The following is a 21959-nucleotide window of genomic DNA, read 5'->3' as shown; positions in this document are numbered from 1 at the left end:
GAGAAAGATGAGGCTGTCTACTCCCATAAAGAATTACAGTTTCAGAAATCCTATGGAACAATTCTTCTCTGTGTATAGGGTCGCTATGAGTAAGAATTTATTTGATGGCAGTGGGTATGGGCAGTGGGTATGATGGCAGCTGCTTTCAAGGTCACCAGGCAGCACAAACAGTTTATGCTTCACTGATAACCTAAAGGTTGGTGGTTCAAATCCACCCTGTGGTATTGCAGGAGGAAAACCCTATCAATCCACTTTCATTGAGATTACAGTCAAGAAATACCCATGGAGGAATTTTACTCTGGGAAATTTGGAGTCGCCATGAGTCAGAACCCACTAGACAGTAACTAACAATAGCATTATATGTAGCTGCTTTACCCCTGTCTTCTTATTTAATCTGTACCCAATACCATGGGGCAGCTGCTAGTATTACTCTTGTTTTGTGGTTTTTGTTTTTTTGTCATAAAGGAATTGTGGCACACTGTAGTAGAGACTTGTCTAAGTCCACAGGGTTAGTAAATGTTGAAGTGGACATTAGAACACAGGTGGTCAAACTCTTGTCCCCTCCACAAGTCTTGTATGTCTCTTCCCCCACTTTTTCCTCCCCACATCTTAACTTGCCCACCATGATGGGGCTGGGGGCATTTAACAGTTGTCTTCACTGTCATTTCTCTTTTCTTCCTACTGCATTCCCCCTCGCAACCATTCCAGATTCTACCCCCTTGGCTTTACACTCATGCCTCTCTTCCTGATTCATGGTTTCTCCCTTCCTTGTCATTTAATGCTCTGCTGTTTTCTCTGGGAAGTTGTTTTTCAGATTCCTGTCTTATAGCTCCCTTCAGTGTTGAGCCTTTCTGAGTACTGAACTCAGCCTCTCCAACCCCCACAACAACAGCTTCTTCATTCTGGGGGTCCCCTCTGTGCTGCTCTGGGCTCAGGCCTGATGAGAGGGGTCCAGGAGGCTTGTAAATTCAGGGATGTGGTAGCTTCCTGGATGTCTCACTGCTATCCACAATTATGGGCCTAAATGGCTCCTTGCACTGTGAAAGCATTGCCCCTAGGGCTGACTTTTAACTCTGCTCAGTGGCCTGTTATTTCTCTGCTCTTGTCTGCAAGTTTGAAACTGTCAGGGAACAATCAGCCTCTTTGCTGGCGGAGGGCAGGGCCGCCCACCCTGCGTCAGTGTCCCTGGAGCAGTCTGGTTTTGGGAGGGGACAGCATCGCCCTTCATGACATATAGAGTGAGGAGGATAGGCAGGGTTTCTGCCCAAGGGCTTCCCAAACAAGGCATCCCAAAACGAGGTAGCAAGAAGTGGGCAGAGATGAGGGCAGGCTGTCTGGCGTCACCCACCCAAAACTTCTGCACCAGTCCCTCCCCTCTTCCCAATCTTGACTCTGATGAAGGTGAAGGAAGGAAAATGGTCTGATGTGTTCTGAGTTCTCCTTGTGTGACTCCATGTGCTGGGAGGAGGCCAGGAGGAGGAAAATCACTCCGTGTTCCTCACCATTGCAAACAAAGAACCGGAGCCAAAATACATTACACATGCATTTTAATAGACACATTCCAGGGAGGGGATGAAGGGAGCACCCCTTCCAGTAGGTAGCTTATAAGCACTGTGAGCCAGGCTGGCTGACAACATGGCATTGAGATGGCCTTGGAGACAGAGTCTCCCCCATTTCCACATCTGGAGGAGGAAGGAGGGAGACATTGCAAGAATGCCTGGTTGCAAGATTAGCTGATGTGCAAGTGGGATTTGACTTTGTGTGTCTAGAACACAGAAGGGGACCCTGAGTGGTCTGTAGACTCTTAGAGGGGCAGAGGCCAGGGAATGGGAGATAGTAGGGCCTCTAGGTCTCCTGGCCACACAGATGGGCCTATGGAGGAAACAAGGAGAAGGACCTAGCTGTCCAGGGCACAGTGAGACAGGGGGAGTAGCTGCACTTAGTGTTTGTAGCTTTTCCTGCTGGAGGATGTGGTAGAGACAAACTTGACACTTGAGCCACTGCCCCCTAGACCCCGGCTGCTACTGGCACTAAAGCCAGATCCCCTGAGCCCTGTACCCAGGCTGTGCCCACCGCTAGTGGTAAAGGAATAGCTGCTGCTCCCACCGAGGCCCAGGTTTCCTCCTCCAATGCCGCTGCCACTGCCATAGCCACTGGAAACAGTGTTGGTGACCACAGCTACAGGAAGAGAGTGGACATGTCAGAACCAAGAGCAGGAGAGGAGACACCAGGGGCTGTCAGGGCCTGTACCCTGTGGTACTTGGAATGGAGGGTGGTTTCAGGTAGCTGTATGTTTCCTTTTAGCCTTCCCCTCCCGCTTAGTGAGATCACTGCCTTCTGCCTCAGCTCATTTCCCCAGCTGGACATTTTCTAAACTGGAATGACTTCTGCTGCTCAGTGACTCTTCTTCTTCAGACCTCCCTGATCATCTCTCTCCTCCTGGAAGCTGTCCCAGTCCACTTGCCTTCCTCTTGAGCCTGTCTCACTCTTCCCTGCTGCTATTTCTGTCCCTACCTCCCTCTCTGGGCTTTGCTCTGGTGTCTTCCTTAATTCTGGGGGCTTCTAGCGGGGGCACTCATGTTCTTTCCTTGGTATCTCCCAGCCTGCATACTCTGACGCTCTGAGCCTCTGGATATTTTTGATAGACTGATTTTCAGATGAGTCCATTGGCTAGTCAACTCTTTTTGTCCCTCTCTGCCTGTTCTTAACTTATAAGTACTCATTACCTTAAACATTCTAGTACCTTACTTTGCACTCAGTGAAAGGAACATTGAAATTAAAAGATGGACTCTTAGGTGCTTTCAATAGAAAGGAAGCCTCAGAGGTTCTTCCATGCAGTATCAAAATTAGCTTTAAGTGTCTTTGAAACCACTAAACAAGGATTTCAAGAAAGGAGAATACTTAGTGGTTCAGAGGACTTTGTCTTCTAGAAATATTAACTAATCTTGAATTCTCCATAAAGGAAATGCAACTCACGTGGAGAGTGTAGGTTGTGAAAGTCATTTCTGTTGGCTTCATGACCATTACTAACCTCTGTGATGGCTTTGCTCTTATTGGCCCCGACCTGCATCAGCTTGTTAATGTTCCGAAATTCCTCTCCTGTTTCAGAGTAACTGACCAGCTGCCTTGGGAACCCACAGGGGACTTTCTGTACTTGTACTCTACAGTGGGAAGCCAGGCAGTGGGGTTCCATGCTCTGTGTCTAGAGAAAGGCTCCTTCCAAAGGCTGAAGGCAGATCAGGATAGCTCATAAATTCTCTCTACATTGAAAGCTCCTCTCTTAGTTAGACAGGCAATCCCAGCAAGAAAGGCGTGGAATCCTGGGAGATTGGAAGCATGTCCCATGAGTCTTGTAAGTCCATGCCAAGTAATTAGTGCAATCCTCCCATTGCCTACTTCTGTGATGTCTCACTTACAAAGAGGTAAGAATTGTGCCATGACTCTCCCTTACTATGTTGTTGTTGTTAAGTGCAGTCATCTTGGTTCCGACTCATAGTGACCTGTATAAGGTTCCCAAGGAACCAACTGGTGGTTATCCTACAGAGCTCTCTTTAATGAATTCAAAATCTAAGACCGTCTCAAAATGAACCCTTTTTGTAGGATCCCCTCTAAGAGCTCATGTTCCCACCTTCCTGTGTGCCCATCTTCTCACCGTCCCCCCAACCACATGCACGCCAAATGACCCATGAATGATTTCATACTCACAGATGTTCACTGGAGAAACACCCTCTCCACTGAGCCTGGTTGGGAGGAGGGGGGAAAAGGAAAGTTACTATCATGTCCATCTGCTTACAGGAATTTGAAATGGCATTTTTGTGACTGAGAACAATTTAAAAGCATTTAAAATGCTTTATTATTTTTATTGCAGAAGTAGTGCAGGTTGATGTTATTTAAATACTAGTAGTATTGAAAATAATAATCTAATTAATAAAATAATATGGCATTTGAGATACATAGAAGTAAAACCTGTCATCTCAGATCACATTTTAAGGAAATTAAAACCAATCATACATTGACGTCAATTGGAAATGTGGGGCTTGTCACATAGCAAGTAGATTTCTCTCTCAACAATGGACCATTGTCATGCACTGGACCAGCACGAGGGATTTTATATATTATAGAGGTGTGGAGAGGTGTCTGAGTCATAAAAATAATAATAGCAATAATCAGTCTTTTATTATTTTAGCAGCTTGAGTAATTTTGCACAACTATCTTGAGGTCTCAACTAGTATTCATTCATAAATGCATATTTAGAACACTAAAAAGAGCTAGCATTTATGGACTACCTATTACTTACACTCTGTCACTTAAGTCTTTCAACAACCCCATTAGATAGGTACCATTATCTCAGTTTTACAAATGGAGAAATTGAGGCTTAGAGAGGTTAACTAACTTGCTCACAGTGACAAAGCTGGATTAGAAGTCAGGTTCATTTGATTGCAAGTCTATGTCTTTGATTACTAAACTGAATGACAGGTAACATTTATCGAGCACTTGTTTGATGCCAGGGATTATTCTAAGAACTTCAGTGTACTTTACTTAGTTAAACTTTTATTATCCTCTTTTTGTAGGTGAGAACACAGGTAGTTAGTAATCTAGTAAACAGAGAAATTTAGTAATTGGTAACTGGCAGAGCACAAAGTTCATACTGAGCTTCGGAGGCCCTGTGATAAGCCCCCCTCATTCTGTCAGCGAAGAAGCTGAAATCCAGAGAGGGGTACTGCCTTCCCCAAGGTCAGGTAGCTATTAGAAGTAAACCATTCAGTTCCAAATTAGGGCAGTTTATTTTCAGTTTGGAGCCTTTAGACCCCAGGCCCCAGACCGGTCATGTAACAATTTGATTTGATTACTTAGACATGATCAGATCCTGATTTTCTATTTGTTGTTAAGTGCCACTGAGTCAATCCTGACTCATAGTGACCTTATGCACAACCGAACAAAACACCTCCCAGTCCTGTGCCATCCTCACAATTGTTGTTAAGCCCACTGCTGCTGCCACAGTGCCAATCCATCTCGCTGGGGGTCTTCCTCTTTTTTCTCTATCGGTGCTAAAAGTAGTTGCATCTCCAATACAGGAATCCATAATGATTTACTGGCCTGAAAGCAATCTTTGTCATATTATTTGCTATAGTCCAGTTCTACCTGTATTGACTTTCTTTTCCAAGTGAGCAGAGAGCTGCATCAATCTGAGCTCCTAAGAATGTCCAGATAGCTGGGTGAGCTCAACTTGCTTTGAGGCTGGCATTAGTACATCTGCCCTCACCTGCACTCCTCGCCCTCCAGCAGCTTCCTGTAGGTGGCGATCTCCACATCCAGGGCCAACTTGACATTCATCAGCTCCTGGTACTCGCGCAGTAGCCGGGCCATGTCCTGCTTGGCCTTCTGCAGGGCATCCTCAAGGTCCACCAGCTTGGCTCGTGCATCCTTGAGGGCCAATTCTCCACGCTGTTCTGCATCGGCAATGGCTGTTTGTAAGCTGGCACACTGCAAGGGCATGAGGAAGCCATGAACCCTACCTGGGTTTTCCTTTGACAGCTCCTGCATATTTGATGCTTTGGGATAGGAGTTCTGTATGCATGGAAGAATGACCTAAGGAATAAGTGTGTGGGGAACCCTTGACTCAGCCAAACCTTTACCTGCTTCTTGATGCTGTCGATCTCAGCTCTCAGCCTCTGGATCATCCTGTTCATCTCGGAGATCTCATGCTTGGTGTTGCGGAGGTCATCACCATGTCTTCCAGCTGTGACCTGTAGCTCCTCATACTGATGGAATCAAAGCAGACTCAGTCATTGAGTCAAACACCTACCCCGGTGCTCCTAATGTACACACTGTGGCCCTACGTGCCACAAGCAGGACATTCACCCTCTGAGCATTCACTTCCTCACTTATTTCCTTAGGTGACGCTCTTTGAGCACATCTTGCCAGACATGTACTGGCTCTGGGGACACCACAATGAGCAAACCAGGCCTCTGCTCCCCTGAAGTTTACAGTTAATGGGGAGATAGACAGTAACCAAATTGGCATATGATTAAATTTGTAATTCCAAACTGAGATAAGTGACCCTTTGGAAATGAACAAGGTCCTAGAAGAGTGTAGAGTAAATCTTCTGATCTAGATTTGGGAAGTCTTTCTGGAGCTGGAGTTGCCTGAGCTGTGATCTGGAGCTTGGGAAAGAATGCCATAAGCAACAGCTATTGTAGGAGAGTGGGTGCTGGTAGGGGTGGGAGCTTGCCAGACAGAGGACATAGCCTGTAAAGACCCTGGGGAGGAAGAAACATGGCAAGTTCCAGGAGTGAGAAGATGACTTGGTCACTGTCTCTGGGAAGGCTCTGGTTGTGGGGTATGTGTCCAGATCAATAGTAACCATGAATTTTGATGGACCTTCCTTCAAACATCAATTCTGGAGAACTGGGGAGGAGATGGGGTAAGTAGTGTTGAATGTTGCAGAGGATGTAAAAGGCACATGTGTGGCTTTCAGGTATCTCTGGTTCCTTTTTACTGGTGTATATCTGGGACACAATACTTTAGGACCCATTTCCTCTAGTAGACTGAAGTGGTACACATACTTTTTCAGCTGAAGATGAAGCCTTGCCTGAGCTAAGATCTGTCCATTTTTGAAATGCTGAATAGCATAGATTCCTCTGTACCCAGACAAACACAATTAAAAGGCACAATCGCCACAACCATGCAGAAATTGTTCACTATCAATTCAAACCACTTTACCTTGTGGTTAAAGTCTTTCACACCCTTACTGTCAAGGGGCTGCCTCTGTGGTGTGGAGAACTGACACCAGACCCCCTGGTTCCTGTCCACTATACTTTTGACCAGAAGGGACAGAAAGAGTACACAGGGCAAGGCATCCGACAAGAGCCACTTGTAAGGGCTGAGTGAGCAACTGCCCTATAAGGGTCTGGATTGGATTGTTCAATCTATACCCCTCCAAAGCCAAACCTCCTTCTGGCCATCTGAGCCTTGGGTTAGTAGCTCTGTATGGCTATTCCAACCTCCCTCTTCCTCTTCTCTATACTGGCTCTCTTAGATGGCCAAGTGCTCAATCCTGTCTTCCAGCCCCACAGGAAGTCTTAAGTACCTTCATCATCTTGGCAATCTTTTGTTCCCACTGCTTCCAAATGAATTGAAAATCCCACCTTTTCCTGGAAGGTTTTTATTAATGTCATATTTTTTTCTTTCCATGATTGTCCAATCACTTCATGGCCTCCTAGAGCTTGGGTTCTCTGCAGTATATTCAGTCATAACTCTATACCTCTGACTGGCATGTAGTCATGGCCCAGTAAATATATAGTGAGTATATAGACTATTGGGTAATTGTCTTATGACTGTTGCTTGGTTATTCTGAAGTCTCATTCAGAGCCTAAGTAATATGGGGTTGGTGGAGATGCATATTAGTATGAGTGATGAGGTATCCACATGTATTTCATAGAACCTAAGAAGTTTTCACCATGTTGAAATAAATGGAAGTGTTCACGTGCTCCCTGAGGCTTGTGGCCAAGAGGTTAATAAAGATATGAGGCAACAGAGAACACCAGACCTGAAACTTATCACGGAGATGCCCACACTCACCTTGGTCTGGTACCAGGACTCAGCCTCAGCCCGACTGCGGTTGGCGATGTCCTCATACTGCGCTTTGACCTCAGCAATGATGCTGTCCAGGTCCAGGCTGCGGTTGTTGTCCATGGACAGGACCACGGAGGTATCACTGACCTGATTCTGCATCTGAGACAGCTCCTAGAGATGCAGTAAACTCAGCATCACTGAGACTTACAACTTCTGAACTGAAGGGCTCTTGAGATCACACAGCCACAGCTGACTGCCCACTAGGTCAGGAATTCTTTGTTTAGTATTCCTAGCAGGTTCTCTCCAGCTCTTCCTCATACACTCACTGATATTCAGAGTGTCCCAGGAAGGTTCTGTCCCATAGCAATGTGATGGGAGTGATCGCTCAAGATTGTTTTTTACAGTACCCATCTATGGGCTTCCCTGGTGTGAAGGCTGGTAAGTGTCCTATGTATTCAAGTTAAATATAGCATATGCTGTTCTATGCTATACAGCATAGTAGGATTTAGTGGTTTTAGGACCCTGTGGCCCCTGCAGATTGTGATTTCACCACTCTCTCTTTCTCTCCCTTCCCACAGACCGCGTTCTCTGCCTTCAGAGAGGCAGTGTCAGAGCAGGGCATCTTCAGAGGACAAGAAGCACCTGGCCAATGGATTAAGGGGCAGCTGACCTTTCTGAGATTTTCTGGGAAAGGAAGAGAAAAGGCAGGAAATCTTTTATAATGCTTCACCTGGGACCTGCAATTTGAGAATCAGCGTGCCCCTCCTTGCTAAGGGTTGTTCTGCCATGGGGTGAGGTTTCATGTGGTTTCAAGCAATATCTCCAATCCCCACTACCCTCAAAGCCTCAGACTGGAATATTTGGGCCATAGCACCAGGTAGAGGTACTGAGTGACACTTTCTGAAGCATCCATTTCTTTCTAAGCTCCAAACCTAGGAGAAACACAAATATTTGCAGACTCTTACTGCCTCATATAGCATCCTGAAGAAGTTGATCTCATCAGTCAGAGAGTTGACCTTGGCCTCCAGCTCCACCTTGTTCATGTAGGCACCATCCACATCCTGGAACGACAGCACAGGATTCTCCTCTGAGACCCTCCCACCAAGCAGAGTGCTCAAAGGAAGCTGAGAAAACTTCTTTCTGGGCTCCTGGGTTGCTTTTTTAACCAACTCTATTTGGAGGGGTTGGAGGGGTGGGTGATACACTGACTCCTGGGAACTCGAATTCCTTGGGCCAGTGGAGCCATGAATACAAAGGGAGCATTTCAGTAGGGGTGAGTTCTCCAGATATTCTCAAGGTTGACCTGACTTTTCTTGAATGGTCTAAGAGTTATGCCACCCCACTTCAATGTCCCATTTAGAATCTTTTCCATGGAGAGGCATCTCCACTTACCTTCTTCAGAGCTACAAACTCATTCTCAGCAGCTGTACGCTTATTGATTTCATCTTCATATCTGTAAGAGGAAGGTGGTATGCTATTGAGCAAGTGTTCAATTTAACTCTTCCTTAGGGTGAGGAGGACTATTATGGTGTAGCAAAAGCAAAGTGACCACGAATCAAAGAGACTACAAATTCTCTCCAGTTCTTCCACTGACCTACGTGTGACTTTCCATGATTCATTGAACCTCTATTTATCCCTCTATAAAATAGGATTAAATTCTTCTGTTAGAAGTTTTTTTTCTCTCTCTCTCTACCAAGACTAAAAGATGAGCATGGAACTTGTGGGAATAGAAATATGTACTTACGCAACTCCACTTTTTATAGTCCTGGAAGTGTAGTGGTTCCATGCTGGACTGCTAACTGCAAGGTCAGTAGTTCAAATTTACCAGTCATTCCATGGGAGAAAGATGAGGCTTTCTGCTTCCATTAAGATTTACAGCCTTGGAAACCCTATGCAGGGTCTCTAAGAGTCGGGACCAACTTGATGGCATCCAACCACCAACAACTAGTCCCAGTCTTTAAAAACATTTCCTGTCTAAGGCTGAAACTATGGAGTGAATATTATCTGTTCAGGAAACTGTTCTAGGTAGATTCTGATATATTTTCACTGAACATCAAGGGGGCAGTTGAGCATAGCTCGAACTCAAGGACCCAGGGTAAGTCTGCTAAGTGGTTAAATAGGCGCATCCTTTCCTGGGGATGCCACACCTCTGCAGCCTGAATGATGTGCAGTTAAAATTTGCCTCATGAAGAGGGCTGCTTTGTTTATTATACATCTACTTCTCTGTCCAGGAGCTCTAATAGCCTAGTGGTTATGAGTCGGACTGCTAATCTCAGGGTCAGCAGTTCAAAATTACCAGCCATTACATGGGAGAAAGATGAGACTTCCTGATCCTGCAAAGATGTATAGCCTCGGAAACCCTATGCAGGGTCACTATGAGTCGGAACCGACTCCACCGCACATCACCACTTCTCTGTCACTTCTCTTCACTCCCCAGATAATGTGCACCCTGGAAATGCCAACTATCGTAATAACAGCTCACATCCAGAGATGCTAAATAACATGCTGACTGTCAAATAATCTCGTGCTTTCCAATGGGAGCAACGATGCTTTTCTAGGTTGATGCCAGTGTCTTTTCGCAGTCAGGTAGATGGGTAAGAATAGACCGTTTTACAAGCAATGCCTGAGATGCAGGTCCCTTGACGACTCCACACCATGCTGTCTTTTCCTTATGGGACAATGACTGCAAATTCCAGAGCTCTCAGCTTACACTGGCATCTGCTCCTTTGCATCTCTCTGCTCCTCTTAAAAAGGAATCCCGGGATAGCTGTGTGTGGCCAGAAGCTGATCCCCTGCTTACCGGACTTTGAAATCGTCTAAAACATCCTGCATGTTCCGTAGTTCAGCATCGAGCCTGCCCCTCTCGGAAGTAACAGTGTCCAGCTGTCGCCGGAGCTCATTGATGTAGGTATCAAAGAGGGGCTCCAGGTTCTGTCTCACGGTCCTGGAGCCCTGCTCCTGCAGGAGGTTCCACTTGGTCTCCAGGACCTTGTTCTGCTGCTCTAGGAACCGTACCTGGAGCAGAGAAGAAAAGAATGAAATCTGGAGATGCTGGGGGGTAGATTCAGATGTTCCTATTGGTTAGGGGGAGAAGAGAGGCACATTTTTCACTTGACACACATATGGCAGCTATGCAATTGACAACTCCAACCAAAAATGAAGAAGTTTATGCAGTCATCCCAATCAACATCTCCTATGGCTTCCAGTAGAATTAATGTAGTGAAGCTTAGAGACCTCTGTGGGAGAAGCTTAGAGACCTATATGGGGAAACCTATATTCTTGAGTGAAATTCCTTGGCACTGCTTTCTTGTGACTAAGTTTGTCTGTTCAGTGGAATTTCTCCTCCCTGTGGAGGATCACCTTAATTCTCCACTAGGTATTGACTCTGACCCATATCAACCATGGCTTTAAGAGAGGTCAATGAGAAATTTCATCAAGGTTCAGTGTGGCAAGCTGCCTGCCTTCAAAATGCTCAGCCCCATAGGATTGCATGAACTGAGGTACTCCCCTCCAAGGAGCCCATTGCATTATTGTGATCCTCTCTCTGAGCCTCGGCCTCTTTGAAAGTTTATTCAACTCCAACCCAGTAGAACAGATGAAGTTCTTGTCTCACCTTGTCGATGAAGGACGCGAACTTGTTGTTGAGTGTCTTGATCTGCTCCCGCTCTTCTTTCCGAACCCGCTGGATGGCGGGGTCGATTTGCAGGTTGAGGGGAGTCAGGAGACTCTGGTTGACTGTGACCTCTTGGATGCCTCCAGAGGGGCAGACAGGGAAGCCAGAACCCCCAAATCCACCTCCAACGCCCCCTCCATGACCAAATCCACTGCTGATCCCACTTCCGAAGCCAAACCCACTGCCAGCCCTGATGCCAAAGCCATTCCGGAAGCTGCTGCTGCACCCACTGGCCAAGACTCTCTTGGTCCCTCCCAGGTTGTATAGGCTGCGGCTTCCAAAGCCAGCCCCTGTGCCACTGATCCTTCCCAGACCCCCATTGCCTCCCAAGGAACGTGCCACAGAGACGGATTTGAAGCGGGATCCTCCGGCTGCAGGGGTGGTGGCTGAGGCAGTGCTGAAGCCCCTACGGCTGCTGGTCTGGAAAGTGACAGATGACTGCCTGGACATGGTGCACAAGGACAGAAGTGAGAAGAAGCCCTGGATGGAGGTGTGTGAAGGCGGATAGAGGAGACAGAGTCTCTGGGGACTCCCAGGCCCCCTTGGCTTTTATAGTGCTCCAGGGGGGCGGAACACTGCTAATGGAGGAGGGCTTGCTGATGGCATCCCCTAGGCATCCGCCAGCCCTGAGCTCACATTCAGCATCCCATTTAAGATGGTGTCAAAGCCACTGGTTGGCTCCCTGGCATCCCTCCCCCACTTGGAAACTCCTTTCTAGTCGCAACTTGATCAGCAGATGAGTGAGAAGCATGTTAATTGCTTTCAGTCATGCCCTCATCATGCATCCTATGATGAATTTGAACAAACACTGCCTCATTTCCAAACCGCTTTCTTAGGCCTGGGACCGACTCCTTCCTGTCCAAACATCTTATGTCAATACAAACGACTGCGATGCATTACTTCCTGTTCTTTAGGGTGCTTCCTATTCCTGAGCATTTTCTCAGCTAAAACTGCGCAGCCCACTCCACCCCACCCCCACCAAGCTGTCCCTTCTGATCTTGAAAATCCTGTTCTACATGCATCTTCCTTAGGAATTAATTCAATTTTGATTGCGCTTTTATTTTATTCTTAAACTCTTAATCATAAACAATTTTTTGGAGCATAAGAGTGTATGTGCATACATGCCTATTTCAGTATAGTGTGGCTTTCAAGGTCAGCCCTCTGTCTTCTGTTGAGAGGAGTAGTGAGACTCAAAAAGATTTGGGCTTGAATCCTTGTCATATTGTTTATTAGTTGCAGGGTCTTGGGCAAGTCATGAAACTCCTCTGAGCCTCAGTTGATGCATCTGTAAAATGGAATTTGTGATGACTATTTAGTGAGCTAACATATGAAAATATATTTTGCAATGGTTGGTACTTGTAAAATGGTTACTAAATGTTTGTTTGGCCTTCTCTCCGTCCAATACAATCAAGTGGCTATCACTGAAGGGCCAGTTGTGCGTCAAGTCCTGTGTGGATTCAGCAGAAGAACAATACACATTTTTTTTTTCTTTAATAATAAGCTCATGGTTCTGTTGGGAAGACAAAACTAAAGCACATTAACTAATGCACAAGGCAGCATACAATAAATCTCTCTCTACCTCCAAGCTCTCTTTAAGGCTCCATCATCACAGAAGCTGCCCAAATTGGTACGCCTCCTGAGGATTGGGAATCCCAGACTCTTTTTCCTTTCATTGAAAGAGCTTTAATTGTTGCATACTGAGAAGATTTTGTTTTCTCTACCCTACTAGTCTTCTTGACTGTGCCTGGTATTGCCTATCATCTATAAACTTTTAGCGAATCTACAAAGTTTCTCATCCAGCTTTTTTTTTTTCTGCATCTCATCTCCCCATCTCTACTATGACTTGGGTTTGAGTCCTAGCCCTGCTGCTTACTAGTTATGGGATCTTGGGAAAGTTATGAAACTCCTCTGAGCCTCAATTCATATGTCTGTAAAATGGAAACATTGTTAGATCTTCCCTTAGCTACTGACTTCTTGCTTATTATGGTGATTTTGAAGGATGGGAGAATTAGAAAAAATATGAAATCTACTCAGTCTCCATTTTGTAGATGAGGAAACTGGTCCTAGAATGATTGTTTAAGCAGATCAACAATGCCTTGATAGTGAGAAACAGAGCCAAACCCCATGGTCTCTGTCCTTTCAAGACACAAGGATATCGAATAGGTTGGCAGACACTCTCACTTGCCTGGCATGGCAGGTTGGCATCTGGAGTGGCAGTGCTCTGTTCTCTGAATTGCTTCCTCCTTGAGGCTGAAGCCAGAGGGTGAGCCTCTCCGCCATCTAGAGATTGTTTGAGAGTCTCAGTTTCCACAGAGATCGGTGAATCATAGCTTTTGTTGATGCAGGCCAAAAGGCGCACAGGGCCTCTCTTAGGTAGCCGAGCCAGGGTGGCGCATACTCCTGGAGTGGAAATAATCGTTGTCTTTGTTTTCTGTACTCATGATTACATGATAAACTCTCTCCCAGAAGAAGAGACACTTGTTTCCTGAGTAGCGCTGAGTCCTGAACTGTGCAGAGCTTTCCACCAAACAGAGACGAAAGGAAAGAGCATCTTATCTGGCATGCTCATCAGAATGGAAGCAGCGGAGGCATCCTCCCACCAATCTCCTCGCGTGGGAAACTCCCTACCAGCTTTCTTTCCTCCTGGGCCATTCCTCTTTCCCATACCCTGTCCTGGACCCCCATTCTGAGGCACTGCCACCTCATTTTGTTTCCATCCCTCTTTCCCTCAGTCATTGCTTCTTGGGTCCACGTACTTCTATCTCGCCCTCCTGCACTTGAAGTTTTCCATCAGGATTGTTGTTTATGAAGTTAGAGGTATCTTAGTTACCAACTTTAGTGAAATAGACTTTAAAAAAAAAGATGTCTTTCACTTCTCTTCCTCCTTCACTCCCTCTTCTCTGACCTTTTACCTTCACTGTGATTTTTACCCTGGTGGACAATGTCTCCCTGACAGCTTGTTTCATCACATACGTCAACATCACAAAATGTCACAGACTTTCAACACCTGCTAATGTCTTGTTTTCTTTCTGCCAAGGACAGGTTTTGTTTAGTTTGGTTTTAACCCCCTTTATTGCTCTGCTTAAGGAGCCCTGGTATACCAGTGGGTTATGAGTTGGCTTGCTAATTGCAAGGTCAGCAGTTCGAATCTGCTGGCTGCTCTGCAAGAGAAAAATCAGGCTTTCTGCTCCTATAAAGATTGGAAACCCGAGACAGGGTTGTTATGAATCGTAACTGATTCAATGGCACACACCCACTAATACCACAAATGCTCTACTTAAAAGTCACTCCCAAGATGATTTCAGTGGTTCCCTTGTTGTTGTTGCTGAGTGCCATTGGATTGGTTCCCTAGGAACTCCTGTATTTGACTTGGCCTTCAGAGTCTTTTTCCACTTGCACTGGTTTACTGGTGTTCTGGGGTGTTCATATAACACTGAGGGTTAGGGGCATTTCTGCTGTCCTCAACTTGTCTCCTATCACCCTAAATAGAACTCTGACAGAAGCTTCCTCAGTAGAGGCTTTAAAGATACAAGTTGTCTCATTTATTCCATTCTCTCTGACTCTACTAATAAATCTGTCTGGGAGGTGTTTTCTTGAGGTTTTAGGGAGTGGTGGGTTTAAGGGCTATGGTATGAGCTATGGAGGCCAAGCTAGGAGAGCCAAATGTTCTCCTGTTACCTGTCCCTTCTGCTCCCTCTCTACTATCTTCAGAGGGTCACTGAGGCCCTTGGTGGGTGATGGATTCCAGAGACTAAATCGGGAAGGTGTTCATGGTTGTGAGGTTGGTGGAGAAAGAGAACAAGGCAGAGAGATGTGAGACGTGTCTATAGGCTAAGGGAGTGGGAGTGCTGGGAGGTACCCCCACAAAATGTGACCAAAGGAATTTAGACAAGAAAGAATTTTAGGTGTGTCTCAATCATGTACCTCTGTCTACTTTCATCTTCTCATTTGCACCCAGGATTGGGATACCTTACCAAGTCTCTCTGGTCTATGCTGAGATGGGCTGCCAAACAGGAAGTTTCTGGGAGAGGATGGTGGGAACAAAACTGGATGTCGCTCTGACTCTTCCTTGTGTGTGGAGACCAAGAGGCTCTGTGTAAACCTAGAAGCACAGGACCTAGAAATCCCAGCAAGGTAACTGTTGGCATGTAACACTAGCCTGTGGGCACAGGATGGGTGATACTGGCCTACCTTGGGAAGCTGTTGACAATATCTCATCGGCTTCCCCGGGGCCTGGAGTTTGCAGTTGGGGGTTGAAGTGTGTGTCACCAACAGGAAGTAACAGTCAGAAGGGATAGCTTTAATCCTATGCTTGACTTGGGACTGCCTCACTATCTCATGAACTTGGACATCCCAGAAACTCTTTACTCCTTGGTTTATAGACTTACCCTTATACTTCCAGTCGCACCTGAGAAAGGCTGCTGACCTGAGCCTTCAAACTAGATGCATTTGTTCATTCATTAATTTATGATTTCAAGAACTGTATTTTGGGCACCAGCAATAAGGAGTCTAGGTGATGAAAATGGTGGTTCCACATAAGAAAAGGCTGATGACTGGCTTCCACAAAGCTTGTGCTTAGTTGAGTCCGTTCCAACTCATAGTGACTGTATACACAACTGAACAAAACACCGCCTAGTCCTACACCATCCTCACAATTGTTGTTAAGCTTGAGCCCATTTCTGCTGCCACTGGGCCAATCCATCTCATTGGGGATCTTCTTCTTTTTTTCTGACCCTCCACTTTACCAAACATGATGTCCTTCTCAAGGGACTTGTTCCTCCTGATAGTAGACAAGAAAACCCTATGGAGAAGTTCTGCTATGTGACACATGGAATTTCAGGGAGTCCAAATCAACTTGATGGCAAGGAATTTGATTTTTTTTTTTTTAAGCAATATACTAGGCACTGGAATGCAACAGTGAATGATGCTCAATCACCAACATTGTAGCAGGGAAATGGACCATTATGGTCAGGTGTCACCTTGTGAGTAGGCACAAATGGGCATGGGGAGCTCTGAGATGTCTGGAAGGGATGCTGCCTCCTTGGCATCCAGGCTACTGATCTGTGGTCCAAGAACCAGGCTGTTTCTGTGGTCTTCAGCTCCAGAAAAATTCACAAAGGGCAAGTTTCCATATTTTATGGATGACGAGAGTGAGACCCAGAGTCCTAGAGAAAGTATCAGTAGAGCTGGAACCAGAGCCTTGTCTTCTGGCCCCTTGCACAGTGTTTTGTTCCCATGCCTCACTGATAGTATGAAAAGATATAGTAATCTATGGGCCTCTTACTTCCTTATCGTTGGCTTGCTGGGGCTGAAAGAGAGATATCTGCCAGATATAAAAGAATAAAATGCCATCACATCTTTTGTGAAGTTTAAGTTCATTCCCCAGTAGAGATGACAGAGGCCAAGAAAGAGAACGAGGAATAGAAAAGTTATTTTTACAGCTATATAAAATACCTTGCAATATGAACTTGAGGCAATGACATAGTAGGGTCTTGAGGGCAGCAAGTGAGTTTTGCTCTCCCCATTGGCTCCAGATACCACATTTCAGGCCCACATTAGAGGCTGACAGGAATAAACTCCTCAACATAGGTGGGCAGGCTGAGGTAGCTGGCTGGAGTTAAGCATTTCCTTCAGATAAGTCACAGATGAATTCACCCACAGATACTTAAGATAGGATTGTATTTCTTTGTTGAATGTATACCCACCTTGTCTGTGTAAACCTCATACCTATGTGAGACATCTAGGCGAGGCATCGTTTACCTGGGTGTTTCCAAGGATAAGAGCAGCTAGAGGTGGAGTTATGTTTTCCACAATCCCATGGGGCACCTTGGTCTGGAGACCCTGCCCCACTGCAGGTGGCAGAGTGCCTGACTTAACCTGCAGGCACCAAAACAGCACACAGCTATGATAAGGATGGTGACAGTGACAATGTTGATGGTGTTGGGAAAGCTGGGAGTGATTGACTCAAGGTAACTGGAGAACAGGAACCTCACCTTGCTCTGCTTTAAGTCCAGACACACAGCAATGAAAAAAACAGGGCTCATGACTCAGTATTGCAAAAGAACTCTTCTCTTTGAAGAAGGACTCAGCAGAGGGCTCTTTCAATTAGCCAGCTCCCCTTGCGTGTGTTCAAAGTGCAATTAACTGGCATGCAGCTTTGCAGAAGGGCATCTAAGGGGTAAAACAAGACATAGTTCTGAAGTCAGATGGGGTGAAAGAGTCTCCAGGGAACAGACCAGGGCCATGCTGATGCAGGTAACATCTGAGCACTCTTTTTTAGGAAGTCCCTTTCTTCCCAGAAAAGAGTAACTACCATGCATGGCCCCACAGGCAGACACCCTGTATTTCTGCATGACTCTTGTCTTGTAGAGTTCAGATAGCCTGGGTATTCTCCCATCAGGCCAATGAGAGAGAAGACTTCCTTTTAAAGGAACTGCCTGAAAGTGCTTTCCATTCACACATTTATTAAGCAAGAGCTGGCAAACTTGGAGGGAGCCCGGAGGAGAGTAATGAAAATGACAAACGAATTGGGAAATAGGTGTGAGGCAAGGAGATAGGAATTGCATAGGAGATCAAGTTGTTTCCCTTCTTCTCTTCTTCCTTGTTCACCTCTGTCATCTCTGCCAGAGAATTAACTAAAACTTCAGCAGAAAGTATTAAATTCAGTATCAAAAGGGCTTCTAGGCAGTGACGCCAGAGATGGAGGCAGAGACAATGATGTGGAGAGATGGAGTGGCTGGGGACTTTAGACCCAATGAGGAAGAGGGGCTGTGTGCTGACTACGGGGGGAGGGGGGGCACACGCTTGCAACCACTTTGGTTGGTTGATGATGCATGGAGGGGTTTGTAACCATGACAATGAAAGTCAATGAAACGATATACGATAGGATGAATAAAAAGCTAATGTTCTCCCACGTAAACTATCACATAAGTCACAATAAAACATTTTTAAAGGGGGGTGGGAAGGGGCTTCTAGGTTCTAATGGCAAATAGGGAAATGCTTTCTACAGAGAAGTTGTAGAGATTTCTGTAGATTCTTTATAGAATGATTTTGAGGTGTACTTTGCAATAAAGGGAGACTTTTTTTCCCCTTAAGGCATTCATTTAATGTCTATGAGATAAAGTACCTATAATTTCTACCCTGATAATACTGTTTGGGCATCATGGTATTCTACTGATTGGATGCTAAAGTAACATTTCCCTACATCCTTCATAATTTACAATTGAAGGAGCTCGCATCCACTTCTCTTCTTTGAAGTTGGCCTGCCATTGCTTCTGTACCTTCATACTTTGCCTCCATTTCCATTGTCTCTTGGTTTATTCAGATGGTGTGTATATTTTAATGTATATATTTCTGACTCTACCAGGTGAGAGGTATTTCTCAAGTGCAGGCATACAATTCAGTTGTATCCAACATGCATATATAATGCACTACCTTCTTCTAGAAACCAGCTAGGTCACAGGTCATCTTAACCTGTATTTCTGAGTGACATAAGGCACATCGTATGAGAAAATAATGAGTTTTTGAAGACATTTTTTGAGACAAAGGTCACACAGGCTGAAGAGAGTCACATACTCCTGTTTATCATGGAGTAAGTGAGAAGTGAGAATAAGGAAATGGAGGCTTGAGAGACTAGAAAGGGTTCTCAGGATGAAGAAAGGCAAAACAGAACTTGGATGCAGTCCCAAGCTGGGGAGGGGGGGGCCGGGAGAGGGGTAAGCAGTGCCAACTTGGATAAAAGTGGTAATTAATCTCCCTCTTGGTGTGGGCTGGAATTCTCAGGCTAAAGGGCAAATATCATCTGGTGTTTGCTCTTGGTGTGTGATTGTGTCACTGACTGATGTCATTACCCAGAAGATGCCCATTTAAGTGAGAGACTGACTCCTGCATCGACTTTTGGCTCCCAGGGCAGTGGCACCTCCAGCAGAGGGCAAGCAAACCAAGGGAAGGATGGACTCAAGAGAATACTCCGATCAGTCCCTGGGTGTTGGCATTGACAGCTCTCCCCACAGCTAGAAGCAGAGGTGATAGGAGTGATGAAGCTGGGATCCAACAGTAAGAACACACCCCCTGCCGACTGTCACCTACCATTGGAAAAGGCTCTGAAACCCAGTGCATCCATCCTTGAATCTTGCCTTTATCCCTGACTGGCCGTGTTACTTAATTTCTGAGACTTGAGTTCCTCATCATGAAAGCAGGAGTGAAGGCTAGCAAGGTGGTTAGTTGTAAGATCAAGTTACAGAAGTCATGCACTCTCTTGAACTAATTGGAATCCTGGTGTGGTGTTGTAGGATAATCTGTGGACTGTTAACCACAAGGTTGGTTGTTCAAATCCATCAGTAGTTCCTCAGAAACCCTATACAGGGCCATTATGATTTGGAACTGCATTGATGGCACTCTACAACAGCCCAAAACTTTAAATAATTAGAAACTATTATCGATAGAAGAGTTCTAAATAGGGGATAAAAAGAATAATACTAAACCAGTTGCCACTGAGTTGATTCTGACTCAAGGTGACCCCATATGTGTAATAGAATTGAGCTTCAGAGGGTTTCAGTGGCAGATTCTTCAGAAGTATATCACCATGCTTTTCATCTGAAATGCCACTGGGTAGACTTGAACTGCCAACTTCTGAGTTAGAAGTCAAGAGCATTAATCATTTGCATCACCTAGGGACTCTAAATAGGTGAAGTACTGGGCATTTTAAGGGCAGCGAAACTATTCTGCATGATACTGTTGTTGTTGTTAAGTGCTGTGGAATTGATTCCAACTCATAGCGACCCTGTATAGGGTTTCCAAGGAGCGACTGATAAGTTTGAACCATCCACCTTGCAGTTCAAACCGACCTTGCAGTCATAGCCCCACATCAGGAATTCTCATGATGCTGTAAATGGTGAGTATATAGTATGCATTTGTCAAAACCATACAACATGACTTTTGTTGTGGTTGTTGTATGTCGTTCAGTTGTTTCTGACTCGTAGTGACCCTGTGTAAGGTTTCCAAGGAAGTTCATCTTTATGGGATGAACAGAAAGCCTAATCTTGAGGTTAGCAGCCCAAATCTTAGCCCACTATGATACGAGGGCTCCTTAGAATGTGACCTTTAAATAACCTAATTTAATTGGACAATTGATTTCAATTTCTAGGAGCAGCTGAGGAAGAAGGAGCATCAGGAATCGGAGGTGGAATTGGAATGCCAGTCAAATTACCTCCATGAAAAATTACCTCTTTTGACCATAAGACCAGAAAAACAGTATGTGTACTGCTATCATTGCTGAACATTTTGATCAATGATTCTATACAAGAATTCTGATCAAAAAGAATAAAATGAGGAATTGTTGTTGTTGTTGTTAGATACCATCAAGTCGGTACCGACTCATAGCAACCCTATGCCCAACAGAACGAAAACGCTGCCCGGTCCTGGGCCAACCTCACAATTGTTGCCACACTTGAGCACATTTTGCCAATCTATCTCACTGGGGGTCTTCCTCTTTTTCTCTGACCTTACCCAACATGATATCCTTCTCAAGTGATTGGTCCCTCCTGACAATATGTCCAAAGTGAGAAACGAACTTTGCCCAGCCTGGCCTACAAGGAGCATAGACTATGGCTGTACTTTTTCCAACACAGATCTGTTGGTTCTTTTGGCAGCCCACAGTATTTTCAATATTCTCATCCAACACCATAATTCAAATGCATCAATTCTTCTATGGTCTTCCTTATTCACTGTCCAGCTTTCGCATGCGTATAAAGTTATTGAAAATGAGAAATAGAATCTCAAATTCTCATGGAATCCAGAGTTTCTGGAGACATTGATGCTGGATAGCCCCCTGAAACTATTACCTTAAGGAAATCTTTAAACCTTAAATCTTTAACCAGATCAATAATCCTCAAAAGTCTCACTCATCTCCAAAGCTTGTTCCTAGTGACCTATTCCCAATTTATAGACAGCCATGGGAAGAAGGTTGGACCTCAATTTGGTTCATGACCAAGGCCAAAGGTCTCTGATATGACTTTAAGTTAGCAAAATATTATTATAACCAAGTTTGTTAGTGTTGTCTTGCAATTTTTGTCCTTGTTGTTCCTTCTTTTGCATAGAGAAAAGTCCTGGAATATAGAATGCCTGATTAGCCAGATTCTAGAATAAGTTTGTGTTTCTGTCTAGGAATCAAAATGGTCATTCTATCAGGATAGATTTAAATGAACCTCCAACATCTCTCTGTCAAAATGTGCATGAAAGTTTACACTTGAAATAATTCCTTTAATCTCCTATCACAAAATGACACCACACCTGACCAGACCCACCTCCATGCTAGTCAAAGATCCATCTGTTTCCAGGGACCATCAATCTCACCTCTGACAAAAGCGCCTCAAAACAAAGTCTTTAAACCACATTTTCTTGAAGTTATACTTATTTGATTTTTTATGATTTCATTTTTTATTCAGGGTTGTTGATATATATTTATAGAGCATGAAATCCACAATTTTTAAGTGTACAATTCTATGAACTTTTACTAGCGTTTTTCATGAGCAGTTCTTCAGTCCAACCCAAATATCTTTGGGTACAAAGAAAGCCCATCCCTACTAATGTAATACTTTTTAAACCAAAACCAAAATCACTGACATCAAGTCGATTTTGACTCATACAAACCCTATCTAGGGTTTCTAAGATGCTACATCTTTAGGGGAGCAAACAGCCTTGTCTTTCTTCC

At 44.9% G+C, this 21959-nt stretch overlaps 1 protein-coding gene across 1 annotated transcript; it reads right to left on the bottom strand.

Moving 5' to 3' along the window:
• Positions 1-1939: 1939 nt before the first annotated feature.
• KRT75 (keratin 75) lies at positions 1940-11698 on the bottom strand. Its single transcript, XM_006870006.1, has 9 exons — positions 11189-11698; positions 10376-10590; positions 8968-9028; positions 8541-8636; positions 7582-7746; positions 5637-5762; positions 5264-5484; positions 3706-3740; positions 1940-2178 (listed from the first exon to the last, which is right to left on the bottom strand). The coding sequence occupies exons 1-9, from the start codon at positions 11696-11698 to the stop codon at positions 1940-1942; spliced, it is 1668 nt and encodes a 555-aa protein (XP_006870068.1).
• Between the last annotated feature and the right edge of the window lie 10261 nt (positions 11699-21959).

This window comes from Chrysochloris asiatica, unplaced genomic scaffold, assembly GCF_000296735.1.
Source record: "Chrysochloris asiatica unplaced genomic scaffold, ChrAsi1.0 scaffold00138, whole genome shotgun sequence".
Classification (NCBI taxonomy): Eukaryota; Metazoa; Chordata; class Mammalia; order Afrosoricida; family Chrysochloridae; genus Chrysochloris; species Chrysochloris asiatica.
This window is presented reverse-complemented; position numbering and strand designations above follow the sequence as displayed.